The sequence below is a fragment of the Panthera tigris genome, chromosome B4, assembly GCF_018350195.1.
Source record: "Panthera tigris isolate Pti1 chromosome B4, P.tigris_Pti1_mat1.1, whole genome shotgun sequence".
Taxonomy (NCBI): Eukaryota; Metazoa; Chordata; class Mammalia; order Carnivora; family Felidae; genus Panthera; species Panthera tigris.
Genome location: NC_056666.1, coordinates 120,851,578 through 120,877,275, shown reverse-complemented (window position 1 = coordinate 120,877,275; position 25,698 = coordinate 120,851,578). Strand labels below are relative to the sequence as shown.

The 25,698-nt window shown below is 36.7% G+C and overlaps 1 protein-coding gene across 1 annotated transcript in view; it reads right to left on the bottom strand.

Moving 5' to 3' along the window:
* Positions 1-25,698, bottom strand: part of MYBPC1 (myosin binding protein C1) — a 139,995-nt gene that overhangs the window by 44,104 nt on the left and 70,193 nt on the right. The window contains exons 3-9 of the mRNA XM_042993709.1: positions 15,220-15,324; positions 12,939-13,049; positions 11,041-11,189; positions 10,616-10,733; positions 9,087-9,138; positions 6,999-7,055; positions 1,230-1,396 (exon numbers count right to left, since the gene is read on the bottom strand). Of these exons, the coding sequence (XP_042849643.1) occupies positions 1,230-1,396; positions 6,999-7,055; positions 9,087-9,138; positions 10,616-10,733; positions 11,041-11,189; positions 12,939-13,049; positions 15,220-15,324 (759 nt within the window). The remainder of the gene's footprint in view (positions 1-1,229; positions 1,397-6,998; positions 7,056-9,086; positions 9,139-10,615; positions 10,734-11,040; positions 11,190-12,938; positions 13,050-15,219; positions 15,325-25,698) is intronic.

Sequence of the window (25,698 nt, the reverse complement as noted above, 5' to 3'; positions counted from 1 at the left end):
CCTCATGGAATTTTTCTGCTTCTATTTCCATCATTGAGACTTTGCCATAGTATTGCTTAAACTCACTTCCTCATATTTTAACATGATATAATAAATACTAGCTTTAAAAAAGTTATTTATCATATACCTCATGACATCAATTCAGAGCTAATGGCAAGAATTAGGCCAGTGTGGGGGAAAAGAGATATCAGCTGGCTCTATACTTTGGCATTTAACATGTTTGTGATGACTATATCATCTCAGATACCTCTCAAGAATTAAACTTCTGAAGGTTTTGAAGTTTTGAAATAGTGAGAATGGCTGACTTATGTAAACAAAGCAAAAAACAAAACACTTCTATATTTCTCTGGGTCCATTTCTCACCCAGTTTACAGGGAGGTTTAGAAATAAAGGGCAGATTTTTTAAAAGAAATGGTAAGAGACTTTAAATTCTGCTTGGACATCCAGGTTGGGTGCCTACATAAATAAATAAATAAATAAATAAATAAATAAATAAATAAATAAATAAATTCGATTTGGACATTAACAAACAGTAAACAATAATAAGATTGATATGTTACCTTGATGTGTCACAAAACGGATAACTGACCATGACCAAATATAGGAAACTTTGAAGAGCTTATGATCAGTTTAAAATGTGTCGCTCTTGTTTTTCTTTCTGTAAATTTTAAATTTCAACATCTCAAAGTATTTTTTTTTAAGAGATATTTAAAACCACAACAAAATCCATTCACTTCAGATCTCAAGGGAGCAGCATAGCTGTTTTACAACCGCACTGGGTGTGAGAAGTGAATTTCCCAGTCCCCATTTAATGGGTGGAAGAATATGATGGCAAAACAAAGAGACATCGAATCTACTGTAAGTAAGAATCAAGAATTTCAGAGTGAGGGAGATATGGAGTCTGGAGAAAGGGCCACTGAGAAATTCCCAGTGAGAGTGAAGATATTTATTGTTCTGTTACACACTGTATGAGGTACTTGTAAAGTCAATCTCCGTTACCTTAAGTGTTCACTAGCTACCTGCTATCCTCATAGGTACTGATGTGCAGAGCAGTGAACTCCTCCGCCCAAAGCCAAAGGTAAGAAGTGTAACCCCTGCAAATTCCGCCCCATCCATCCCCGCCTCAAACCCAGGGAGAGACAGGAAGCATCCCTGCAAGGGGTTCGCCGTCATTTGTTTGGTCCGCTTTGGATGCTGGCCCCGCTGCCACCTCCCCCAGGAGAACTCACCTGCGCTCTTCTTCTCCACTCTGCGCATGCGCTTGAGCCGCCTGAGCATGCCGCGCAGGTCGGTGATGCCGTACTGGAAGGCGATCTTCTCATACTCGTTGGGGTTCGCATTCTTCAGCAGCTCCCACACGTCTACCTCGGGTTCTTCCTCCTGAGGCTTCACCTCCCTAACCGGGGAGAACATTGCCTAATTTAGTAGCCGTCCACCGGCCCCGAAGCACAAGAAAGGCTGGAGTATAGTACCGATTTGTCGGTTCAGTGTTAAAAGTCCCCCTTTTTAAAGGCTGAGTACTTAAAGGCCGCGGTCTCAAGGAAACTTCCATATAGTTAAAGATCAGGTGTGTGAGCTTATATTGACGCTCTCGCTTTCCTAGTTAACAATACAATATTAGGGAGAGAGAAAGGTATCAGGAAGTGTTCTGAAGATGTTTTTACTTATTTTCAACTTGAAAGTTTAAAGAGAAGGTGAGATTTTGAGGAACTTAAGATCAGTTGACATCTAGGCTATAGGCAACTGAAATAATTCGGAAAAGTGGACTAAGAATGAGAAGATTTAAATATTGGTCTATAAAAGAAAAATGATCTCTTTCTACCTTCATTGTATACATTCTAGCTTATATATGAAGACAGTACATACAAATAAGTATTTCAAATCTTAGGATTTTGCAAATTGCATTTTCCTACCATATTAGTGAATGTGTTCACTAACCATTTTTTGCTGTTTTATATACAAAAAAAAAATTGACACTGCCAGAATGGTTTTTGTTTTTTTCTTAAATATGATTTTTGTGGATACATTCACTTTTTTAAATATTTTTTTTTCTAAATTGGCAGGAGAAAAGGAAAATGAGGCCAAAAATTCTCTCATATCTCGTCTTAAAGCACTGTCTTGATATTTTTTGAAAGCAGGTTGGGTGTGAATTATAAAAATATAAGTGTTAAACTTTTGTTTTTTTTTTTAAATCTTTTTAATGTTTATTTATTTTCGAGAGACAGAGCGCGAGTTGGGGAGAGGCAGAGAGAGAGGGAGACCACAGAATCTGAAGCAGGCTCCAGGCTCTGAGCTGTCAGTACAGAGCTAACACGGGACTCAAACCCACGAACCTCAAGATCATGGCCTGAGCCGAGGTCAGACACTTAACTTACTGAACCACTCAGGCACCCCTAAATGTTAAACTTTTAAAGCAAATGGCTAAGGTCCCATGAACAAAGGGAAAATAACTTCTTAGTGTAATTATCAAAATTATGATCCCAAATTTTGATCACTGACTAAAGAACATACAGAAAATATAAAGGACACACATGATATGAGATTTAAAGTACACTTGTCTGTCCTTATTTTAAAACCAATAAATGAAAGAAAAAATCAAGAATAAACACTAGTTTAAAAGCAAAATGTAACTTAAATTGATTTCCTTTGTTGGCTAAATAATCCTGATTTTTAAAGAAAGACTTAGTTGACTGTTTTTATCAGGTTAATTTGGAAATGTTACCGTAACAACTTACTGTGAATAATGCTGGTTTGGGCATGATTTTTCAGGAAAACTGGTCAACACATCTTAAACACCAGTGAGAAAACAGATTCTTGCTATCATGTTAGCAAATGATGGGTTACATGTGTTTGCATTGTCACATTAATTACACCTGTTTCTGCACTTTTTGAGAAAATACTGGATTGTAATCATAGGGAAGGAGAGGAGAATATAAATATTAACATAGAATTTAGGGTGGCGTTAGGCAAGGATGACTTCTAAACATCTAATTTACATTGTCGTGTAAGTCTTTTTGCCCAGTGGAGGAGGATGCTGAGGCAAATCTCCTGGAAAGTGGAAGGAAGTGGGAGGTCATTGGCCTGTCAGTAACGTTTATGGGAAGGACCAGATAACACCATTAGGGAAATGTGCCTCTTAAAAGCTCAATACGCAAGTATCATTTTCATATGTCACTGAGATAATAACTACACACTCTATTAACACAGAGAAATTGAAAAGCTTAAGAAAATTGTCCTGAAGTTGGAATATTGGTAATAATTTGCCAGATCTACTAGGTTTACTGTCTGAAAGCAGTCTAAATTTCAAATACATCCTCTAAATATTTTGTAGAAAGTCTTGGAAAACTACAATTAAAATGTGCCTGTGTACCTATGTATAGTCTTTGTATGTGTTTCTTCAACCACTTTATTAGTGCTCTATTTTTTTTTTGTATTCCAGCCTAAATAGTCCCCTCACTGTAAAAAATATGCCATATTACATTGTGTTAAATTTGTATTTCAACCAAGAAGAATTACATCCACATTTCGAGTATCCTCCCAACACTGGTAAAAGGATTTAAAGATACCAAACTAGATTAAAATGGCAAGAAGAACAAGTCAAATACTAAGACATACCTGGATCCATGATGTGAATATTTATATAAGGGAAGCCAGTATAAAGATCATTGTTGTCAGTGTGATTTCTTAAGTCAGTTTTGTTGGTAGATTCATAAAACCAATCATCCTCACCATTTTTTTTTCATTAAAACACCAAAATACACCTTGCTCTACTATCTTCTTAATCTTAGCAAACTTGGTATACACACACCAGTAACCTCTTTCCTAGTCCATCTTTTTCTATTACTTAATTCAATTCCAAATTGCAAGGAGAAGTATTCATTATTTTTTACTTGAATGTGAGGTCAAGGCTTCTACCTGTAGCATTACCTTAACTCATCCAGAATATATCTTTACTTACCATGGTGGCTGTGCATGGCCCTATCTGCATGGTTATATTAAATTACAGTAGGAGAGAAATTCGTCTTCTATAGGCACTACTGATTCCTTTTCAAGCATTGGGATAGACCTATATAACATTCACAGTACTTTCATCTACATCAAAATTTCTATAACTTGATGGTCCTAGTAAAGTACAAAGCAATCACAGAAATTTTATACAGAATAAAACTTTCAAGGATACTTGAAAGTTTTATTCTGTATAAAATTTCTATGATTGCTTTGTACTTGAAAGTTTTATTCTATATAAAATTTCTATGATTGCTTTGTACTTTATTAGGACCATCAAGTATATATATACTTGAAAGTTTTATTCTATATAAAATTTCTATATATATATAGAAATATATATTTATATGTAAATATATATTTATATTCTACATAAAATTTCTATATATATATACTTGAAAGTTTTCTTCTATATAAAATTTCTATAATTGCTATATATATATATATATATATATATATAATATCCCATAACAAGATTTTGCCTAATAGATTTATTCCAATTTAGCTAATGTCTATTTGAAATACTCCAGTTTTGTTCAGGTCAAGGAGATCTTTTGTTGTAGAGAGATGTTGTAGAGAGATATAAAGATATTTATTTTGATAGGGATTTTGCCACACACTCTTGGAGTAGAAATGGTGTCATTGCCACAATGAAAACACATGCAATTCACAAATTAGTAGGAAAACACAATGATTTCTAAAGTTATAATGGTGATTAGTATAGTATATTAAATGAATATAGTCTTATGCTAACAATTTAATTATGAGTCAAAATCATAATTAGGGGATGTAAAGAAAGTGAGAACTGGAGACATGTTTGCTGCCCATTTTGTCTTCAGTAATTTTGATCATTAATTAGATTTCTTTGACTCTACAAACTACTAGTAGTCATTCTTTTTTCTTTCTGTTTTCCTTTTTAATCAGAGCATGGTGTTTAATAATCTATTGTATTACATCTTGATTGATTGATTCGTGTGTGTGTATGTGTGTGTGTGTATGTGTATTATGTCTTTTTATGAATAAAGGCTCTTCAAAGGAAAATGTCACATTTTTGGTGGGAGTGAATATTTGACATCTACTATGAGCCAGCTTTTTACATTTGATTCAAGTAGTTTTTGTTCTCCACGTTTACAGATGTGGAAAACAAATCTCAGAGAGGAATGTAATTTGACCAGTCATGCAGTTTGTAACTGGGAGAGTTGAGACCCACATCCATATTTTTACCACCACCTTTTCCTTCCCACAAATGTGTATTACAGCCCTTTCTGCATTCCAGGCACTGGAAGGCACTGGCACACAGAAGGCACAAAGGAAGCACTTAGTGTTTTCCTGGTTGAGTAAATGATTGCAGGAGGAAAAAAAATCTCTTGTCTTCCTACAGTGTCAATTTGTATTATAAACTGAAGCACCAACTTCCAAAGTAGATTCAGTGTGGTATTTCTGATATGGAATGAGCTGCCTCAGAGGAAAACGTGGATTTAGGTCCCTGCCCTGTCTCTAGCTGTATGACTTGGGGTAAGTTACTTGATAGGTCTGGTCTTTGATTTCTCACCTGTAAAGTGAGGAAGGGTAAGTTTCACTTAGGGTCACTTCATATACTATTGCTTTAAATAAATTTGGGGAATTAATAGATATTATTGAGACTAATGATTATTTGAAGTAGCCAAAGAGGGAAAGGTATATTTGATACTGCCAACGTCTCTTGATTGGCTAATATCCACTGGTAATTAATAAATCACCAATATTTATTAAATTATTAAATATTAACAATACTGTTAATATTTCTGTTCTCAACCTCAACTTTTAGACCTGGGGGAATTTTTCATTCATAAGGACTTGAATAAAGCCATCCAACTAAACTGAGAACAGACACAAGTCCATTTTATTCTACTTGTAATTTGTTGTGAAGTGTATTTATACACATTTCTTTAGTAACCATAGAAAGCACTAAAAGTAATAAAAAGTGAACCTGAAACGTTAATGAAAACTGATATCAATATTATATATTATTAATTTAGAATCATAGTTTTATGATTTATTTGCACATTTGGTAGGTAAATAAAATCTCAGCAAATATCAATTTCTTTTAGTTGTGCTATAATAAATATCTGAATATGTATAGCTTTATACAAAACACATACATAATACATTATATGATTATGTATATGCATATATGGGGAGAAATCCTATAAAATTGTTATGTACTGAATATCCATAATGAAATCTATAAATTTTATTGTAAGAGAACAATGTTAGGGAGTGTGACTGATAATACTAAACATTTATTTCTATTTTACTAATTTATCTCTAAAATGCATATTTTTTGACTTCTAAACATTTTTAAAATAAGGATGTATCCTATAATCAATAGTGTGTCATAATAAACACTTTGGAGCAATGTTTTCATTGCTTGCTGATTTATAAAACACATATATTAAAATGAATGGTGTCTTAGATTTGATGAAATACAATCACAAATACTATTTTAAAATAGGTCTTCCTTTAAAAACATTATATATATATATATATATATATATATATACACACACACACACACACACCTGCAGACTTTTACCAAAATTGTGAAACTGAACTGATTTTTTGGTAAAATATCAAAGGCAGGAGAATAGAGGCTCTAGTTATTTGATCATGCTTGAAATGATAGAAATTATTAGAGAAATCAGAGGCTTCTAGGTATTTAAGTCTTCTGCCTCAGTTTTCAGATCTCCTCATCCCCAACTAAGAAAACATGTGAAACTCATGAAAGATTTAAAAAGAAGGTTAAAAAGCATCAACTAAAATCTTTAGCAGATTAGTATGCTTTGGTTTCTCTGTCTCTTTCTTAGTTGACTCTGTGTTATATTCTATAAGCGAAACACGTTTTAAGAAATGAGAAATTCTTCGAAAAACATCCACTTTAAACTTGACTTCTCTCAGTGAGCGTCTAAAAGATTTCCAGGCCACAGCGCCTCACTCCATCGCTCGGTTCTCACCTACGTTTCAGGAGACCACTAAAGTCAAGCTCCCCTGCATCCTCTTGACCTTCTCCACTGTCATTAACAAAAAAAAAGCAAATCTGGGTTTAATGCTGAGACATATACACAACAGTTTCCCCCAAACACTCTACATATAACGTATATGCAATTTTGTACTGGCACACAAGTCATGGGACTAAATCAACACAAACTATTTCTTTTCACACAAGTGACATTTTAAGTTTTGGGGTATGTACTTGTGGAAAAGTAAACATGAAGAGCTTGTGTTACTCTATGATTTCAGAAGACACATTTTTGTAGATTGCATATATAAAACTGCTTGGATTTGTGTTAAAACAGAGTAACACAAATGCACTTAAGCCAAGCAACACAAAGTACTTTGTTTTTCCAAGTTTGGGGGCTGTAGAAACATACCTGTGTAAAAAGCAAAGGACTTTTGCTGATCTCTGTTATTGATGTCAGAGATTGGCTTGGAGAACGAAGTATACCAGTGTCAAATATATAAGTACAGAGCTTATATTCAAAGGTAACTTCTTTGTGTCCATCAATAGTTGAATCAGATAATGTGATACCAACATAACAAAAATGGAACTAGTGCAGAGCTTTTTAAAAGATGCATTCCTTTCTGTTTTAAAGGGAAATCATTATAAACTTTTCATTTTCTTATTGATATTTATACCTTTTCAAATGTATTTTTCAAAAATTTGACTTTGAATTATTGATGATCCCTTTACTAGGAATACTTTCCTATAGAGAAATGCATCTTAAATTAGGCATGCAGCCACCTTCATGATTTCGTAGAAACTCTAAATAGAAGCTATGGAGCTGACATTTAAATGGCACTACATATTTACTTACATGTTTAATTTTTTAATGAAGATTTTGTTTCCTGCTCTTTACAAATGTTAATTATGGTTTCTAAGAAAAGAGTCTGCGGGTTTAAAAACAGTGTGTATAACACGTAAGTTATAAGAATTAAACTCAAATAATGTGTTCCCAAAATTTCTTTAATAGCAGGTATTTAGAGAAGACCTTTTGAAGAAAACACATTTCTATTCTTTTAAAGCACAAAAATTAGTAGATTATGTCTCCCTTTCTTAGAACTATGCTCATAGGATGAGCATAGTTTTAGACCTACGCATTTGCTGATCATGGAGAAAGGGAAGGTGGAAGAAAGTAATAGGATTCGAACTTATGACTTAAAAAAATAACAACTTATTGATCAGGTAATATTAAATATATTTTAAGTAATTAAAATTTTCATTTATTCATAATTTAGGAGAGAAATATGCCTTTTATTAACAGACTAAATCATTGCTTTATGATAGGTTGGGATGATTTTCCTTATCAACAAAACTAAGTGGATTCAGTCTTGAGAAGAACAAAATATTTGCTCTCATTAATGAACTTACATTATGGAAAAATTAAGTACAGAGAGTAAGATAATGTCTGGAAGGGGCTAGTTACATTTCCTGTAGACTGGAACTTTTTTTGTTTTTCATTTTTCTTCCATGTCCCCCAACCCCCAATTTTTCAGCCTTGGCAGTTGCAAAATAAATCAAATGGGTATCTATATTTTGCCTTTCTACAGTATTCTTTATTCTAGTGGACTCAGTGGTCTTTCATTTAATAATCCAATATTTAAATAGCGCTAACTTCAATAAGTCACTACTTAATTGTGGAGAATGGCTCCATAAGTAATTTCTAGATGAAAAGCAATATAAATAAAAGTTTTCTGACATCACTCAACTGATGCTATATCATTAGACATCTTTCTTGGACATTTGGTGGAAAATAATGTAATTAAGGACAAAGTCACACGTGAAGAGACTAAAAGTGTGTTTTCAAAAAAATAGGAGCTTCACTATGACCAGAATAATCTAAAAAATGATCAGTATACATCTGATTTGAAATTAAACCTACAGCTTTTCTAGAACACTAACCTTTGGATACATAGTATGTTTGACAAGAGTGAAGAGGTGCTCTCATCTGGAAGACAAGAGTGTGGAGGAAGGGAATATGTGTTTGAAAACCCTGCACTTGCACGTTATACCAAAGCTACCTACATTCCCCTTTTGAAGTTACCTTCTCTTGAAAGCAGATCTGATGTCAATGTTTGGAGTAGTCCCAGTAGATTCTTTGAAAGGAAAGAAAACAATAAAATAAATACCCATTAAGAAGGCAATTTTGTGCTCAGTTCCTTTCCAGGCTGTGGGAATTCCTCAGATGGAAGGAACGCCAGGTGGAGTGGGGGATGTCTCTCCTCCTGGATGGCTGAGCGGCTGAGGCATCATACCTCATCCTCCCTCACACAGAATTGATGTGGGGACTACAGGAGGTACCATATCTAGCTGTCATTCTACCTGCCTTTCCACTAGAATTACCTGAAGAATTAAAAAAAAAAAAATCAGCTTCTTGATCTCCTTGCTGGAGATTTTGATTCACCAGATAAGGGACAGGCACCCAGAAATTAATACTCTTCAAAATCCCTTCAGGTGATTCTCAGAGATTCCTGGCCAGGTTGAAGAGGCCCTGCTCAGGACCAGATTCCCACTTGATACAGAAATCTCTACAGCACGTCCATGATCACCCAGGCTTTACTTGGCGTCTCTTGAAATGGGGTTTCATACTCTTTCCAGGCTGTGTACATAGCTTTAATGAAAGAACTCATGCTGAAGTTAAGTAAAAAAAAAAATTTTTTTTCACCTCCTCATAACTCCTACCTTTAGATTCTGATTTGTCTGAAACACTTTCATGTGACAGCACTTCCCCTATTTATCTGTTATGGATGCCTGGCCTCGTTCACACCATATTCAGCTGATTAGGGTGTGGTTTCTGGGTTCTTCATCCTGCTGGGTACCTTACTCCAGAAGAGAACCAGGTTGATGTATGGTGCCCATGGCCAAAGACATTACTCTAAATGTGGAACAAGTAGCATGTTGCGAGAGTAGTGTTATTTTCTAAGCCTAGATCCTATTCCACTTGTTATAGCCCAGTATTAAATTACACCAGCTTTGTTTCTTGTGGCTTTATCACACGTTGGATTCATCTTAAGTTTATGATATTTGCCACCAAGTCCACTTTCTGTTTGTATACTTATAGAAGTGGTTTTTTCCTAATCTACATGCACACATTTACATTTACCCTATTAAATTCACTCTGGGCAGCACACAGAACATATGGATGGAGAAATTCCCCATCTGACATTAGTCCTTAGAAGAGAAATCCTCCCTTCCACCTGGGTATCCTGACATCCTTGGTACCATATGAAATTATCCCCCAAACTTGAGTGGGAATAAGTTGACCCAATGAAACAGGCACATTCAGTAGAAGAACAAATGGCATCAGCCCTTATCCAGAAGATTGAAGGAATACAGATAGCATGGACAAGAGGTACCTAGCAGTAAAATCCCCTGAAACTCCATTTTTAAATTGCTTCATAACAATTTAACTCAGCAGGCTTGCTGAGACTACCACAATCAGAAACACACACAGTTTGAAAGAAAACTTTATTTTCAAAATCTCATAGTATTAAATGACCCTCTTCTCCTCTATCCCCTCACATCCCATGGGGGAAAAAACCCACATCTATCCAGACAAGAAGACTTTCTTACCATGTACTTCAAGATCGAATGTGCAGCTGTCAAACTTATCCTTATAGGTGACCTCGCACCTGTAGTTTCCTGCATAGTTCTCTTTGGCCTTAATGATCTGCATCTCAAATGTGTACATCTGCAACAAAATGTATCCGGCATATTTCAGCCCCACCTTGCCAATGGACAGAAGCTATCACATATTTTTGAAATTCCTCAGCATTGGCTTAATGTTTTTTATCTGGGAGCTCCAGCACAGTCAACATAGGAGGGGGTCAATGTGCTCCCCAGCCTCTGGCACAGCAGGGCAACCAGGCTCAAGTATAGGCACTAGGAGTGGTAACTCTAGAGAATTTTCTGGGGCTGAAATCTCTCAAAGCTGAACCTCAAAATGACACAGAAGGAATGACTGAACTGAACCCTGTGCCAGGAGATAAGGGCCATACCCGGGTTTGCCTTTCGAAGGTTTCCTTCAGCTGAAGGTGCTTCCCAGCTTTGCTGGCCAGATCCATCCATTTCCCTTTGAACCATTTGATGGTGGGTTTTCTAAGAAGGTCTTCAGCCTTGACTTTGGCTATAAAGGTGATATTTTCACCTAGAAAAAGCACAAGCAATTCAGACTGTGGCGTAAAAAGTGCCATTAGTTTTGCTCTCAACTGGAAGGAGTTACACAGGATTGCCCTGCAGAGGCTGTGATGTGACTGGTGCCCTGATTTTTTATGCATGCCCTAGGAGTTCCTAGGGTACTCCAACTTGTTCTGTTTTTGAAGTTATGAGGCAGAAAAGGAGCAATGGGTTAATAAGGAAATACTTTTTGTTTGGCTTTATCATGTATAAATGAAATAAAAATGGAAAGCCTCACAAATGTATGGATTTTTTCCATCCTCTTTATTAGGCAAGATGATGGGAAGTCTGGATTTACATGACTCAATGTGACTAAATAAAATTGATCTTTTTGAAATAAAACTACTTATCCATTTGTATTGATTTTTGGGCCCTAAGGACATAAAAATTCTAGCCTAGCATCCAGCCAAGCACTTTGGTGTCTTCTAGAAATACAAGGGGAACAAATATTTCCATCCACATGCAATGTACTCCTATATTCTAGACCTGAAAGAGGTCATTTTAGAATATAACCAGTCAGCTAGGTGGCTCATTTGTTCTGATCACAATATGTTCCTTATAAAAACTTATTTTGTGAAAATTCCTGGACCACTAGGTCCTCTCTAACTTACCACCCTGTTTATTTCCTTCATGGCACTTGGCTTTTGTGATTATCTGTTTGTTTAATTTCTCATTGTCTGTTCCTCCCATTAAGACTGTAAGCTCTGGGGCACCTAGGTGGCTCAGTTGGTTAGGAATCTGACTCTCAATTTTGGCTTAGGTCATGGTCTCACGGTTTGTTATGTGGAGCCCTGCCTTGGAATCTGTGTTGATGGTGCTGAGACTGCTTGGGATTCTCTCTCTCTCTTTCTCTCTCTGCCCCTGCCCCACTTTCTCTCTCTCTCAAAATAAATAAATTTTTTAAAAGATTGTAAGTTCTGAATTCTCACATGTTATACTAGTATTCGGGACAGTGTCTAAAACAGGAGGTGTGTAATCAATATTTTTGGAATGAATGTCTCCAAAGTGAACCCTCTATCCCACTAGTTTCTGCTGAGATACTACTTGTTATCATATGGTATGTGTGCAGATTTGTAATCATCTTATGGAATGAGTATGCCTCAATGACAGCAAAACTGGCTCAGAGCTTTAAGATACACCAGACATTGTTCAAAGCACCTCACAGGTAGTATCCCCATTTTACAGATGAGGAAAGTGATGTGAACCCAATCTGACTCCTGAGTCTAGGAACTCAACAACTATGTGCTAAAGGTTCCTAAAATGATAGCTTTCACTCTCCGTTTCAGGTTAGAAAAATGAGAATCTAGTATATAAATATGATAGAATAGTATTCAGCCATAAAAAGGAATGAAGTACTGACTCATGCTACAGCTTGGATGGACCTTGGAAACATTATGCTATTGGAAAGAAGCCAGCCACAAAAGGTCACATATTGTGTGATTCCATTTACACCAAATATCCAGAGCAGGGAAATCCATAGAGACAAAGCAGATTAGCCAGGGGTTGGGGAGGGGTAGGGGACAGAGAATGGGCAGTAACTGCTTAGTGGGGTACATGGTTTCTGTTTGGGGTGATGAAAATGTTGAGATAGAGGTGGTGGTTGCACAGCACTGAGTGTACTAACAGCCACTGGTTGTTCACTTTAAAATGGTAAATTTCATGCGGTGTGAATTTCACCTCCATTTCAAAAGGAAAGCAAGATTTAATGCTTGGCACTCACCAACTTTCACTGATCCTGTTTGAGGCTTCTCCACAAAGAGGGTGGACAGCTGGGAATTGGCGTTCTGCTTGTCTTGTTCCTCCGCAGCAGGCGATTCGCCAAGAGACCATTCTATTGAGAAGAAAGAAAGGAAAGGATCATTTCAGGGCCAGATCCTTCTTAGGCAGACTTACCTGGGTTTGTCGTTCTTGTCAATGCTGAAGCTTTTCTTTGTCTAATAAACCTGGATAAATATAACATCATTCTTTCCATCCATCTCCCCTGGCGCCATCAGTAGAGTGACAGATTCCCATTCTTACAAGGGGTGCCTCTTCCATATAGAACATTTTCTAATTCCTAGAAATAGTAAAACTTTTCAGGTAGGTTGTTACTATGTGTTTGTTGGCAGCCAGAGTTTCCCCGTCCTGTCTGTCCCCTAACAGATAAATAATGATGGGAAGTATATTAAAGCAGAACTGTGTCATAATAGGTGAATGACTATAATGTGCCACGTCCATACAACAACAGAACTGGAAAAGACTAAAGGAAAAAATCAGTTTGCTGGTCAACTGAGAAGGGCTAGGGCCAGACCTAGCCTGATATTTCTAGATTCCTTGCTTTTATATGATTAGATGATTCCACTGGATTTGCATAAATGAGGCGGTAGTTTGACAATTAAGTATCTGATCATGACCAGCAGGCACAAGTTCCAAGAATACTAGGTGCATCCTGCAAAGGGGGAAAAACAGAAAAAGAAAAATCAACTCTGAGGCTTTCCCATGAAGAGAGAGAAGCTGAAAGTGAAGTTTATTTTTATTTTTTAGGTTGCACTCCAAGTGCTAGGCTGGTATTAATCAGTGGTCAACTCCAGCAAGGAGGGCAGGAGAGAGAACTGTAGACATTCCTTCCCTCTGTCTCCAAGAGCTAAATGCAGAGAAGTTCAGTTTCAGCCACTTAGTAACTGGAAAAAAAAAAATGCATGGGTTGCCAACTCTCTGTTAATGTTTCTTGAAAAGAAGGAAATGTACATTTAGTTATTTTAGTTTTCAGGTAACAGTCATGCTATCCTTAGAAATCATCATTTTCACAATGAAGTTATACAATGTAGTTACATGATTACGTCTGTGTGTGTGTGTGTGTGTGTGTGTGTGTGTGAGAATGTCCATGATATTCATGGTAAGAATGAATTATGGCCATTCATATTTGGAATAAGAGAGCAGGAATTTGTATTGTTTTGTTCCTTTGTATACCCACAAGTGCCTACAAAAGTGCCTGTCCCTTTAGAGGCCCACAGTGGGATTGTAGTGAGCCCTTAACACGAATTTGTCGAGTGAATGTACGACCTCACAAAATTGTAGTGACTGCTGACAAGATACATTTGGAGGTTTTTACAAACTGTAAAACAGTTCTAGAGAAGTGTGAATTATTCTCTAACTTTAGCATATCCCCAATATGGAGATTTTCAGTTTCTTGATCTCTTTGTATTTGCTAAATGTTAAAAAATGATATCTACAATAAAACAAACAAATCTGTGATATATGTGGCTAAATTCCTGTATTTGTGTGTGTGTGTGTGTGTGTCATGCAAAATTAATCATTTCTCAATACATTAGTTTTCTTGTAAGAAGATTTGTAATAAAATATTGCTTTTTTAAAAAAGCTACAAACAGAATAAAACAAAGATTAGAATTAAAACAGCTTCAAGAAATGAGGTCATTAGTGACTATATTAGGATGGGGTCGGGACGCCTTACTGCAGGCGAGCGCTCACCTGAATCTTTTCTTTCCAGGGCCCGACTACCCACACCTGAAAGGAAAGTGTGATTCGGATGATACAAGGGCAAGGGGTGAAAATGGACAGCTGACTCCAGCCTTCTTGGATTCCCCTAAACCCTGTCTCTCCTCATGATGGGGAAAAAAAACTAGAAATCGTCTTGGGGGAAAAAAAATAGAAGTCAGCTTGTTTGGATAATTAGTAGAAGAACAATAATAAAATAAAAGAATTCAAATATCTAAAGAACAGGGGACAAGGGCATATAGCTGGAAAGGAAAGAAAACCATTTTTGTCCTTAAAATTCATACCCAAGATTTACTAATCTTATTTATTTCACAAAGAAAGTTTCCTTTCATTTAAAAAAAAATCACCATTAAAGCCCAAGTTTTCCCTGCTGGTGTTGGCAGAGGCAAAAGCTGGTGACCCTGCTTTGCACACTGTCTCATCAAGGTTCTCTGCCTTTCCTTTTTCTTTATTGTCAATTAACAATAAATTACAAAGTGGGGGTAAGGAGTTGGAATCATCCTAACCTGGAGGCAGGGCACTAGGCGTGGAGGCTTCCTCTTCATCTGAAACAAGAAATAGGAAGAAAAAGTCAAGAAGAAAAGGACTTTGTCCTGCAAAAGAGAAGTCTCCTGCAAAAAGAGAAGGCTGAAAAAAGAGAGAACACACAAAACACGCTGAATGATGAGTCAGCCTTAGAAGACTTGGTACCTGAAAGATTAAACTCAGTATTACAGACCAAAGAGAAAAATAAATAAATAAAAGCGTGAGAGAATAGAGCAATCCAGTGAAAGTTCAGATTAAGAAATGGAGCTCTGGGCAAAAATTTCATGTGACTGTAGGTTAGGAAAAAAATTAATGCTAAAAATTGAACCTTGACAAAATCAACAACACAAGTGTTTTAGAGTTCTTATTTTGTAACTAAAGTCAGTGTCAGATATAATTTGCATGCCACAGTCATTTGAACATAAGCATAAAAAAGCATAAAAAAGAGAATTTGTTCTCCCCTGTCCCCCAAAACCTTGTGACTAATTCCCCTTTTATATTTAGGAGACAAAAGACAGCACTAACTACATTAATTAAGATAAATCAGTTTGTCATACTTACTAAGTTTACCAATATTTATTTTAGGAACTTTATGAGCATTTCCTCATGATTATATTGGTATTGGCCAAATGCTGTGTAATTTAAAAAATATTTATGAAAACACATTTGTAAAATTCAAAACATGCTTTAGAGTGTTCATGTGCAGAGGCACTGAATATTCTCCTTTTCTAAACTGTCTGAATTTCAAAGGGTCTTTATAATTTTAGATGCTTAAATAGGCATTCGGTGTTATCTGAACCTCTGCCCCTCCTTTCTCGAAGCATAAAAACTAATGTCGGTGTAAATAATAATAATCTTTGTACTTAAAACACTAGAATAATTGTGAATTTCAAAACAAACTTATGACTATATAAAATAGGATACAGAAAATACATGTACATGGCTGTTAATTTTAAAGTGCCTAAAAATTCCTGACAAAAGGTAAAATAGCACATTTTTATATAATATATCATAATTATAATTATAATATATAATATTATATATAATTATACATAATATAGTCTATTAGAATATTTACTACAAAGATTATTTACTAGCCTGAGATTTCTTTTCTAAAACTGCCAAACAGGAATATGTTTTATTACTTTTTAACAAAATAACTAATGTAATATGTCAAGAAACTTGATGTCATGTCTTCAAAATACAAGAGGGGATTCGCTGAACACTGGGATTTGGGATTCTTCAGAGGAAACTTTCTGGGGTCAAAAAAGCTTGGAAAATGCTAAGCTAAATAAAGTCAAATGTATTTTATTATATTGTATGGATGTGCTCTTACTGAGGGGTATCGCAGACTTCTGTATGCTAATGGACACTGGCACTGAGGGGTGGAGACAAAAATGATACAGCAGTTAGCCCTTCCCAAATTTTGTTCACTTTTCAATCCTTTTCTCCTGGAACATCCATTAACATCCACAAAACCGTGCATTTGGGGAGGTATAGGTATTTCTGAGCTATTCCAGAAGATTGTTAGATAATCAAAATTTTACATAACCCAAAATAAAATACCTTGAGATTTTTCTGTATCATTTGTCATGCATTTAATTCATTATTTAGTATTCTATTCTTGTAACCTATTCGAAGGCTTTTATTTACTGAAGTATGTAAAGAATCTTGATTTAAAGTCCTGTCAAAATTCTTTAAAAAAAAATTTTTTTTAATGTTTATTTTTGACAGGGAGAGAGAGACAGAGCATGAGCAGGGGAGGGGTAGAGAGAGGGAGACACAGAATCCAAAGTAGGCTCCAGGCTCTCTGAGCTGTCAGCACAGAGCCCGACGCGGGCCCTGAACTCACAGACCGTGAGATCATGACCAGAGCTGAAGTCGGACGCTCAACTGACTGAGCCACCCAGGTGCCCCAGTCCTGTCAAAATTCTTGAAAATGAAGTTTTAAAACTGAACCAAATCCTGGGAAGGAGCTTTTTTAACTAGAAACTAGAAGCTGGAACCATTTTGAGTCAAATGAACATTTTATTCAGGTATTTGTGGTCGCTAGTTTGCTTTGTGCACTGTGCATAGTGAATTAATTGTTTAGAATGCAAAATAATTGAGAAAAGAATATTTACATACTTGCATAAAATGAAAGTGAAAAGAGAAGCCATTTGTTGAGCAGAAATTTGATGGGCAGTAGTTTCAGAGTCTACTAAATGTTAAAACTAATCGGAGGGACATTCACAATTATTTTAGACTATTAAGGCACCACATATTAAAGCAGTGCTTCAAAGTATCATGAAATGATACTCTGGATGATCCCACATTACTTCCAAACAGCAATTACTTCCCAATTGGCACTTCGTTGTACATAAATGTTCAACTTTACTGAAGTTCTAGAAAATATAATTGACAAGGGGCAAATTTTATGATTCCCTCCTTTCAAAAGTAGCTTTGGTCCTGGCATCCCATAGATTGGAGAATGTAGTTAAGATGCTGGATCCTCATCTTAAATTCTAAAAAAGGTGCCTGCTTGAATTTGGTTGAACTGGATGAGAATGAAAGATCTAATTTTCTTATATACTGTGGAAAAACAGGTTCTACTGCTAGAAGGGAAACAGAATATCCAACTGTTCTGGGTTGTGCCTAGTTCCACAACACATATATTAAAGCCAAGGCATCGTACCAATAACATTTTCAAACAAAACAGAACAAAAAATACAATACATAAGTTATATTTTCTTTTTTTCTATTTAAAAGTCACTACAGTGACGATGAAAAACATCTGTTTTGGGGTCTTCAGAATACGGCATATCTGAAGACCACAGACCAGAACACCAGACACTCTCCCCTAGCTCACGGAAGGGAGATTTACCAACACAGAATTTTACTTGTCCTTAGGTCATGGGAAAATAGCACTTTTTGTAAAACCATAAAAACGGTTCTTTAAATAACTGAAGTTCCCAGAGAAGAGGGCCTGGAAAGTAGAGGAAAAACTCTGTCTCATATTACAAGCTTGGGATTTTAGGGGGACACATGTAAAATCTGGAATGCAGGGAGAGAACGCTAGAGATTATAGAATATATAGATTCTTATGATTCTACACATTCTCTTCGGCATAAAATAATTTCTACCTATGGTTGATATAAATTGCCTTTTTAAATTAATTTTTAAGTCATACAAAACTTGGGACAATTGATGAGATTTTTAAAAAGACCAAAAAGCACATGAAATTAAAGTATATGTGACTCTCAACAAACCTCACTTAACCACTTAACCTTGTTTGATTGCGACCAAGTTCTGAATTCCTCAAGCATAGTAATCAGTTGTGGAAAACATTGGCTCATGTGACCAAATTAACCACAGCAGCAACAACAATCATGTATGTAAGGAAATAATATCAACAGCTGACATGAATTCATCATGTTTGGAGGCATTTGATTAATTGATCACATTTTCTTTTTTTTAATTAAAAAAATTTTTTTATTACATTTCTTTAGTTTTGAGCGGCAGAGAAAGAGCGTGAGTGAGAGAGGGGCAGAGTGAGAGGGAGACACAGAATCCAAAGTAGGCTCCAGGCTCTGAGCTGTCAGCACAGAGCCCAATGCGGGGCTCGAACCCACAAACTGTGAGATCATGACCTGAACTGAAGCCGGACGCTCAACTGAGCCATCTTGGAACCCCTTTTTAAAATTTTTTTAACCTTTATTTATTTTTGAGAGAGAAAAAGAAACAGAGCATGGGCGGGGGAGGGGCAGAGAGAGAGGAAGACACAGAATAAGAAGCAGACTCCGGGCTCTGAGCTGTCAGCGTGGAGCCCAACATGGTTCACGAAGCCACAAGCCTTGAGATCATGACCTGAGCTGAAGTCGGATGCTTAACTGACTGAACCACCCAGAAGCCTAAGATCATATTTTCTTAATGAAAAGGCACATGCCTTCATACCTTGATACTTCTTATTTTTTCAATGTTTATTTATTTATTTTTGAGAGAGAGAGAAAGCGTGAGTAGGGGAGGAGCAGAGAGAGAGGGAGAGAGAAAAAATCCCAAGCCGGCTTCACACTCAGGGCAGACCCTGAATTGGGCCTCAAGATCAGGATCTGAGCAGAATCAAGAGTTGGACCCTAGACCAACTGAGCCACCCAGGCGTCCCTTGCACCTTGATACTTCTAAAGTCAGGATTCATCCTACAGTAAATACATACATTTATTGAGTCTTTTTCTTTTCCAAATCCATTAAATCAATGTTGTATCTTATAATGGCTGTGTCATAAAATTGAAATGTGTGGTGATAGTAGTACTTTTTCTTCTCATTTTTTTTAAAGTTTATTTAGTTTTTGAGAGAGAGAGAGTGGGGGAGGGACAGAGAGGGAGGGAGAGAGAGAATCCCAAGCAGACTCTGTGCTATCAGCCCCAAAACAGGGCTCAAACTCATGAACCAGGAGATCATGACCTGAGCTGAAGTCAAGAGTCCAATGCTTAACCAATTGAGCCACCCAGGCACCCCAGTGATATTAGTTTTTAACAAAGATCATTACAAAGAAGTAATATAATTAGAAAGCATAAAGTACATTGGATGGTTGGTTGTCTGATACCTAAAGGTAAAATGACACAAAAAAATGTTAGCATGTGAATTAAAAACACCAGAACAATGCTATTGCAGAAAAGGGATCTAAATGAAGACAAAAAATTGGAATCACTCTTTGCATTTAAAAAAAGGATCACATCATTTAGGAGAAAACTTGCTAGAGCTTGCGCTGGTTCACTTCCTCATTTGCCAGCCACACTCATGCCAAATGAAAGGCTCTTCATCTCAAGTTATGTGAGATCTTTAATATGCACAAGGTTCATTCATGATAGTTTATGGGGTAATATTGAAGTTAATGCCTGGAAAAAAGAAATTAAGTCTTTATTCACTTGCAGTGATTACCAAAAGTGGATATTTTTCTGAAAGAAAAATAAAAAGAGGCAGTAAATATCCCATTTGGGCTTACCAAAATATATCAAGATGCAAAAATTTAAAAAAAAAATTGTTTTTAAGTGCCCGAACTTAGGTATTGAAGTGAATAATGATTTTCAAAGTAGTCTCTGATGCTAATGCTCTGGCACACCTGGAATCACTCCCAAGACCAGCTTTGAACTTCCCCTGGGATCAGGTGTTAAGGTGGAGATGAGACCCAATCTCATTACCCTGTGTTCACGTGTACAAGGTTGACTGGCCAAAAAAAAGTATGTTCCCACTTGATCACCAACATTATTCTCTACACATGGCCCTCCATGACAATTGTCTGTTTCCAAAACTGAAAGCCACTGTCCTCTGCTGATGGGTGCTCTCCCCTCCAAAGCTCCCTAAAGTTGGCTCCAGGAGAACAGGACCCAGCAGCCAGACCCATGCCTGGCACAGAGCCGACACTTAGTGAAAAATTGCTGAATAAGTGGACATTGGAATAAAAGACAGATCTTTTGGCCCCACTGAGCATGTAGAAAAGAACCTGTACCTAGCACCCCATTGATTTGCCATCTGTGTTATTCTGAAAGAATTCTAAGCCATAGCAGCATTGTTTTTATAAAGACATTGCTTCCCAGTATGATCACTCTAAAAGGGATTTGTGCATCTAATTTCTGGTATTGCTGCTTGGTTACACACATTTCTATATTGTCATCTCTATTGTTTCAATTCCAGGACAAAGTTATCAGTATTAGGGAACAGGGTAGCTGGATGGACAACTCCAGAGGCAAGCAAGCAAATAAACAAATATTAAAACCCCTTCCTGGGAAATCACCTATTTCCCAGACAGAGACTCTTAGTAAATGTGAAAGAGTTGGCAAATCTAACCTCAAACACTACTTGTAAGATTGATATAGGAATGAAGCAACATTCTGCGGCTATCAAAAAATTTTCAGAACGTTTCCAGATTGTTCCAGAAAGATCCAGGCAACCTGAGAAAAATATTAAGCCTACACTGCTGTGCAAAATTTTCTTAGTAGTGACAGTCTCGGAGCTACTAACTGACTATACTTCAACTAATTAGATAGAAGAATAAGTTCTGAGAATGCACTAATATCCAGGAGTGGCCATTCTTAATGGTTTTAAGTGAGTTGGCCTCACAGTAAAAATCATCCACCTCTTCTGGGGATGCATAGCACCAGTGTCTCATCCTGAATCTCACTGACTCGAGAGTTTGGGGGATGTTCATACTCCTGCCCAGCAAACATGGTAAGTGGAAATAAAAATCTATCCAGAGTACTACTGTCTATATGACCGAATAGCTAAGCCTGCCTGGAAATTCAATTGTTCATTCATTCTACAAGTATTTATTAGGAGATTGCCATGTGCAGCTCTCTCTGCCAAACACTGGAAGAAATGAGCTAAGGGGACCAAAGAAGTGTTAGGACATGGTGCCTGACAAAAAACTTGAAACCTGTTAGGGGAAGGACTGAACCACTAATACGTGATTAAGTTGAGAAAAGAGTGATCTGATGCCAGAGGCCATAGGTCCAAGAGAAATCAGGAGGAGGAAGGGCAGATGAAAGACAGCTAAGACAGTCCAGGAAAGCTGCACAGAGGAGTGAAAGCTGAATTGATGGCTTAAAAAACAATGAGACGGACTGAGGGCTGAGGGAGGGTGAAGGGCAGGTAGGGACATTCTAGTCAAGGCTGGAGAAAAGGTCTGCTACACCTGTCAATTCTGTTTATGCTTATGCAAGCCTTCTTTCTCAACTAGGGAAATACATAAAGCGGTGATTACTGTGTCTACCTTTTACATAGCGTTGTCTTTGAAATTTCCCTCTCCTTGATGAAAGTAAGTAATAGTTCAAGAGGACTGTGTATTAGAAAATAACTTCCATCCATCTACCTTCTTGATTTAGGGATGTCACTTTCTATCCTAAACTGATTTGCTTCCTAGTCATGGAGAGCAAATAGAACCATGGCCGTTTATGTGGCTGGGAGCATGACTGCATGTGGCCATGGGCTTGCTTAATTCTGCAAATGTCAGAAAAAGTGCTGCTAATTTCAAAATTCCCTAGTCATCTGGTCTAGCTCTTTCATCATACTGGGTTCTGTGTTTAGAGAAGAGTTTTTGTTGATTAGTTGACTGGATGATTGGTTGATTTTAACTTACAGGAAGGCATTTTCTCATTTAAGCATACAAATATAATGATGACTTTTCACATTAAGGGTCAGGCACAGGCTTTGTTTAAACATCGACAGCTTGCCCTCTGGTATTATATCATCTACTTTGTTGGTTGAGCCTTACAGCCTGGTCCAACCACCTTTCTAAATTTGGAAACAGAGGGGTATGCCACTGGCCTTGTAGAGAATAATGTTTCAATAGCTTCAGCCAGGATGTCTAAACATCCTTGAACCCTTCTCATGGAAGGAGTTCTAGAAGTTTGCACTGTCTGCATTCCATAAGCAAATAACCTTCAGACTGTAGCCCATGTGGCCAGGATTACTATTTATGTTACTATCCATGGGTGCCACTGAAGGTCAAGGACAAAAGCACCAACATTATGTGTTCATTTATGATATTGTAAATTCAAGTTAACTGAAGAAAAGAGGTCCAATGTACTGAAAGAAAAAAGCATTTTACTAATGTATAGGAGACAATAATACCATAGGAATTAGGTAATGAAATATGACATAGTAAGAACAAAGAAATACTTAGCATGCTTTTGAGTAGTGTCCAAAAAAAAAAAAAAGAAAGAAATATTGCAATCAAGAAATAATTGGTTATTCCAAAATTTAACTGTGTTATTCAATCCGCAAATAAAAGAGGAACTTTTAAAAATGATGATACAAACATATAGGCAGAATTCTCTAATCTATATCTGTGAAAACTTTCTTTTGTAGAAGGGTAATGCTCCTTAGCTTAGGACAGTTGGTCCTTCCTCCACGGAGAGACAAAGGAATGAATATTTCATGGATCCACAGTAGTAAGTAGTACATGATAAAGATTATTCACTTTCTAAGACTGGACTATCTTCATATAAAGTAAAAATAGAATAATATTACAATCATAAATGAGTTTCCAATTCAATAAGGATCAACATAATGTTTGCTTAAGGTTGTACTGTCAATATATTTAAACCATCATATAAATCTATGCAAATATACAATGTTACAAAATGAGATGCTAGCCTTAAAAAATTGCTAGTGAAACTTGGAACAGTTCATCAGTAACATGAAAATATTCCATTAAAAAAAAAAATGTGTAATCCAGATAACTTTCCAAACTGGCACAATCCCAAGAATACCAGATAACTCTTTTCCTTCACATGCACATGGTAACTTGGAAACTACCAATTGATTTGCTGGCATCTCAACAAATGCTTGTGATATTTTTATCATTGTTGTTTTTCTTTTAGAAAGGTGAATCATGAAAACTGATCAAAGCACCCTTTGTTATGCTGACTGATCATGCAGGTAAGATGCAGAAGAACTCTAAACCGCACTGATGAAAGGTAATGTGGAGAAGTTCTATAGGACCACCATGGCAGTCAATACTGACCTCTTTCTACTGACCTCCTTTTGTTGAATTCAGCCTCACTTCCCCTCCCCCGCAACTCACCTTTTGTTGGTGTAGTTCCGGCCTCTTTCCCTTTATTTGGTTCTGTATGGAAAGTACAAGCACATTTTTAAAAGTGTCTCAAAGAAAGCATTTAATTGTGTGATGAGCAATGGGGTGGAGGGTGGGAAAGAAGAAATTAATGGCAACAGTACAGGTCATAAATGACACCACATATTCACTTATTACACTATACATGAGTTATGGATTTTGGAATTTATAATGTAGAATCCCATTAAGCTTAACAAAAGCAATGAATAACTCTGATCACTTTTGAAAAAAGTATACATAGGGACATGCAATACAGATTTTGTTAAAATATACTTAGCTATGCTGAGACTATGTTAAATGTGCTTATGTAGAAGTGAGTATAAAATGTGGGTCACTTCATTTTAGACCCCAAAAGGGACTGACTTTTTAAGGAAGTTTGACCCATGTAGTGATTCTAATTGTTTGGACTTTGAGATGATATTATAGTAATAAGCCGGGGTATACAATCTATAATTGTACAATAGTTTCAAAGAAAATATTTTGGTGCATATACTAATTTTCTAGGTTGAATGGAGAGGCAATAATCAATGCAACATGAGAACAGTAACATCCAATTTCATCAGCTGAGGCAGATCATCTAGCTTGCTTCTCTCTGTCCAGAATTAAATTAGTTTAGATATTTGCAAATATGTCTGACTTGTGATATATGTGAGAAAAGAATTATTTTAAGCATGGATTCTTTTATTTTTTTTTCTAGATGGGTGAAGTAGAGGTCTGAATCTTAGTTAACTAATAACTACTTTAACAGTTTGGGAGGAGACTTGCTTTAGCAACAGGAAGTCAGTATTGTGTGATGAATATGAAATATGCCTATGCCATAATAAGGGGAACTTTAGAGCAGCCCAGTGACCTCAACAGATCTGAAGAACAGAAGGGAGAAGTTATGTCTTCAATGGCCTGTAGGTTTTCAGTGTACTCAATATTGGCAAAAATAAATTTGTAAGTGCAAGGAGAAAACACACCAAAGAAGAAGATCCTAAGAAGAATGTCACACATCTATACTGGCTAAAAGAAAACTAAATTGAGATCGTCCCTATTTGAACTCACATGGCACTGAGCCTCGTTCATTCATTTTGACACATGGCAATATTTTTCTACACTGGTTAAGGGTTTTGAGTGTGTGAATCTTGTATTCTCAGCTGGGCAAAGGGGCTCCTGTGGACAGTCAAATTTCTCAAAGTGGCTTCCTGAAAATGATCTCCAGATGGAAGAGCTTCATAATCACCTTTCAAATTTCCATGCAAAAAAATCACCAGCAACTGAGGCCTTTTCAGTTTCTGCTTTCACCTAGACTGGGTTGGTCTACAGTGACTTCTCACCCCTTGACTTCACACCACATTGTCAATTCAAGAAACCTGCATTAAATCACTTTCTGCCTTGTGAGATTCTCACAGTATTTCCTCGTGTTTCAATTTAGTGGTTGTATTATATTTGGTGGTTCTCCAGGCTGTATTTTATTTTCTATGTGGTTGTAAGCAAACTGAATTCAAGATAATGTTTTATTCTTAGAGTTCCAATATTGTTCTTTTCCTTAGGTCTATGTGAACGTAAAAGCAGGCTCCACCTGTTGTGTGAAATAGTAATGCCCACTGTCACTGGGCATCACATCTACCTGCCAAGGGGTTCACTGGAACTCTTTTTTTTTTATGTTTATTTATTCTTGAGAGAGAGAGAGTGTGAGCAGGGGAGGGGCGGAGAGAGAGAGGAAGACATGGAATCTGAAGCAGGCTCCAGGCTCTGAGCTGTCAGCACAGAGCTGTCAGCACAGAGCCCAACGCTGGGCTTGAACTCATGAACCACCAGATCATGACCTGAGCTGAAGCTGGATGTTTAACCAACTGAGCCACCCAGA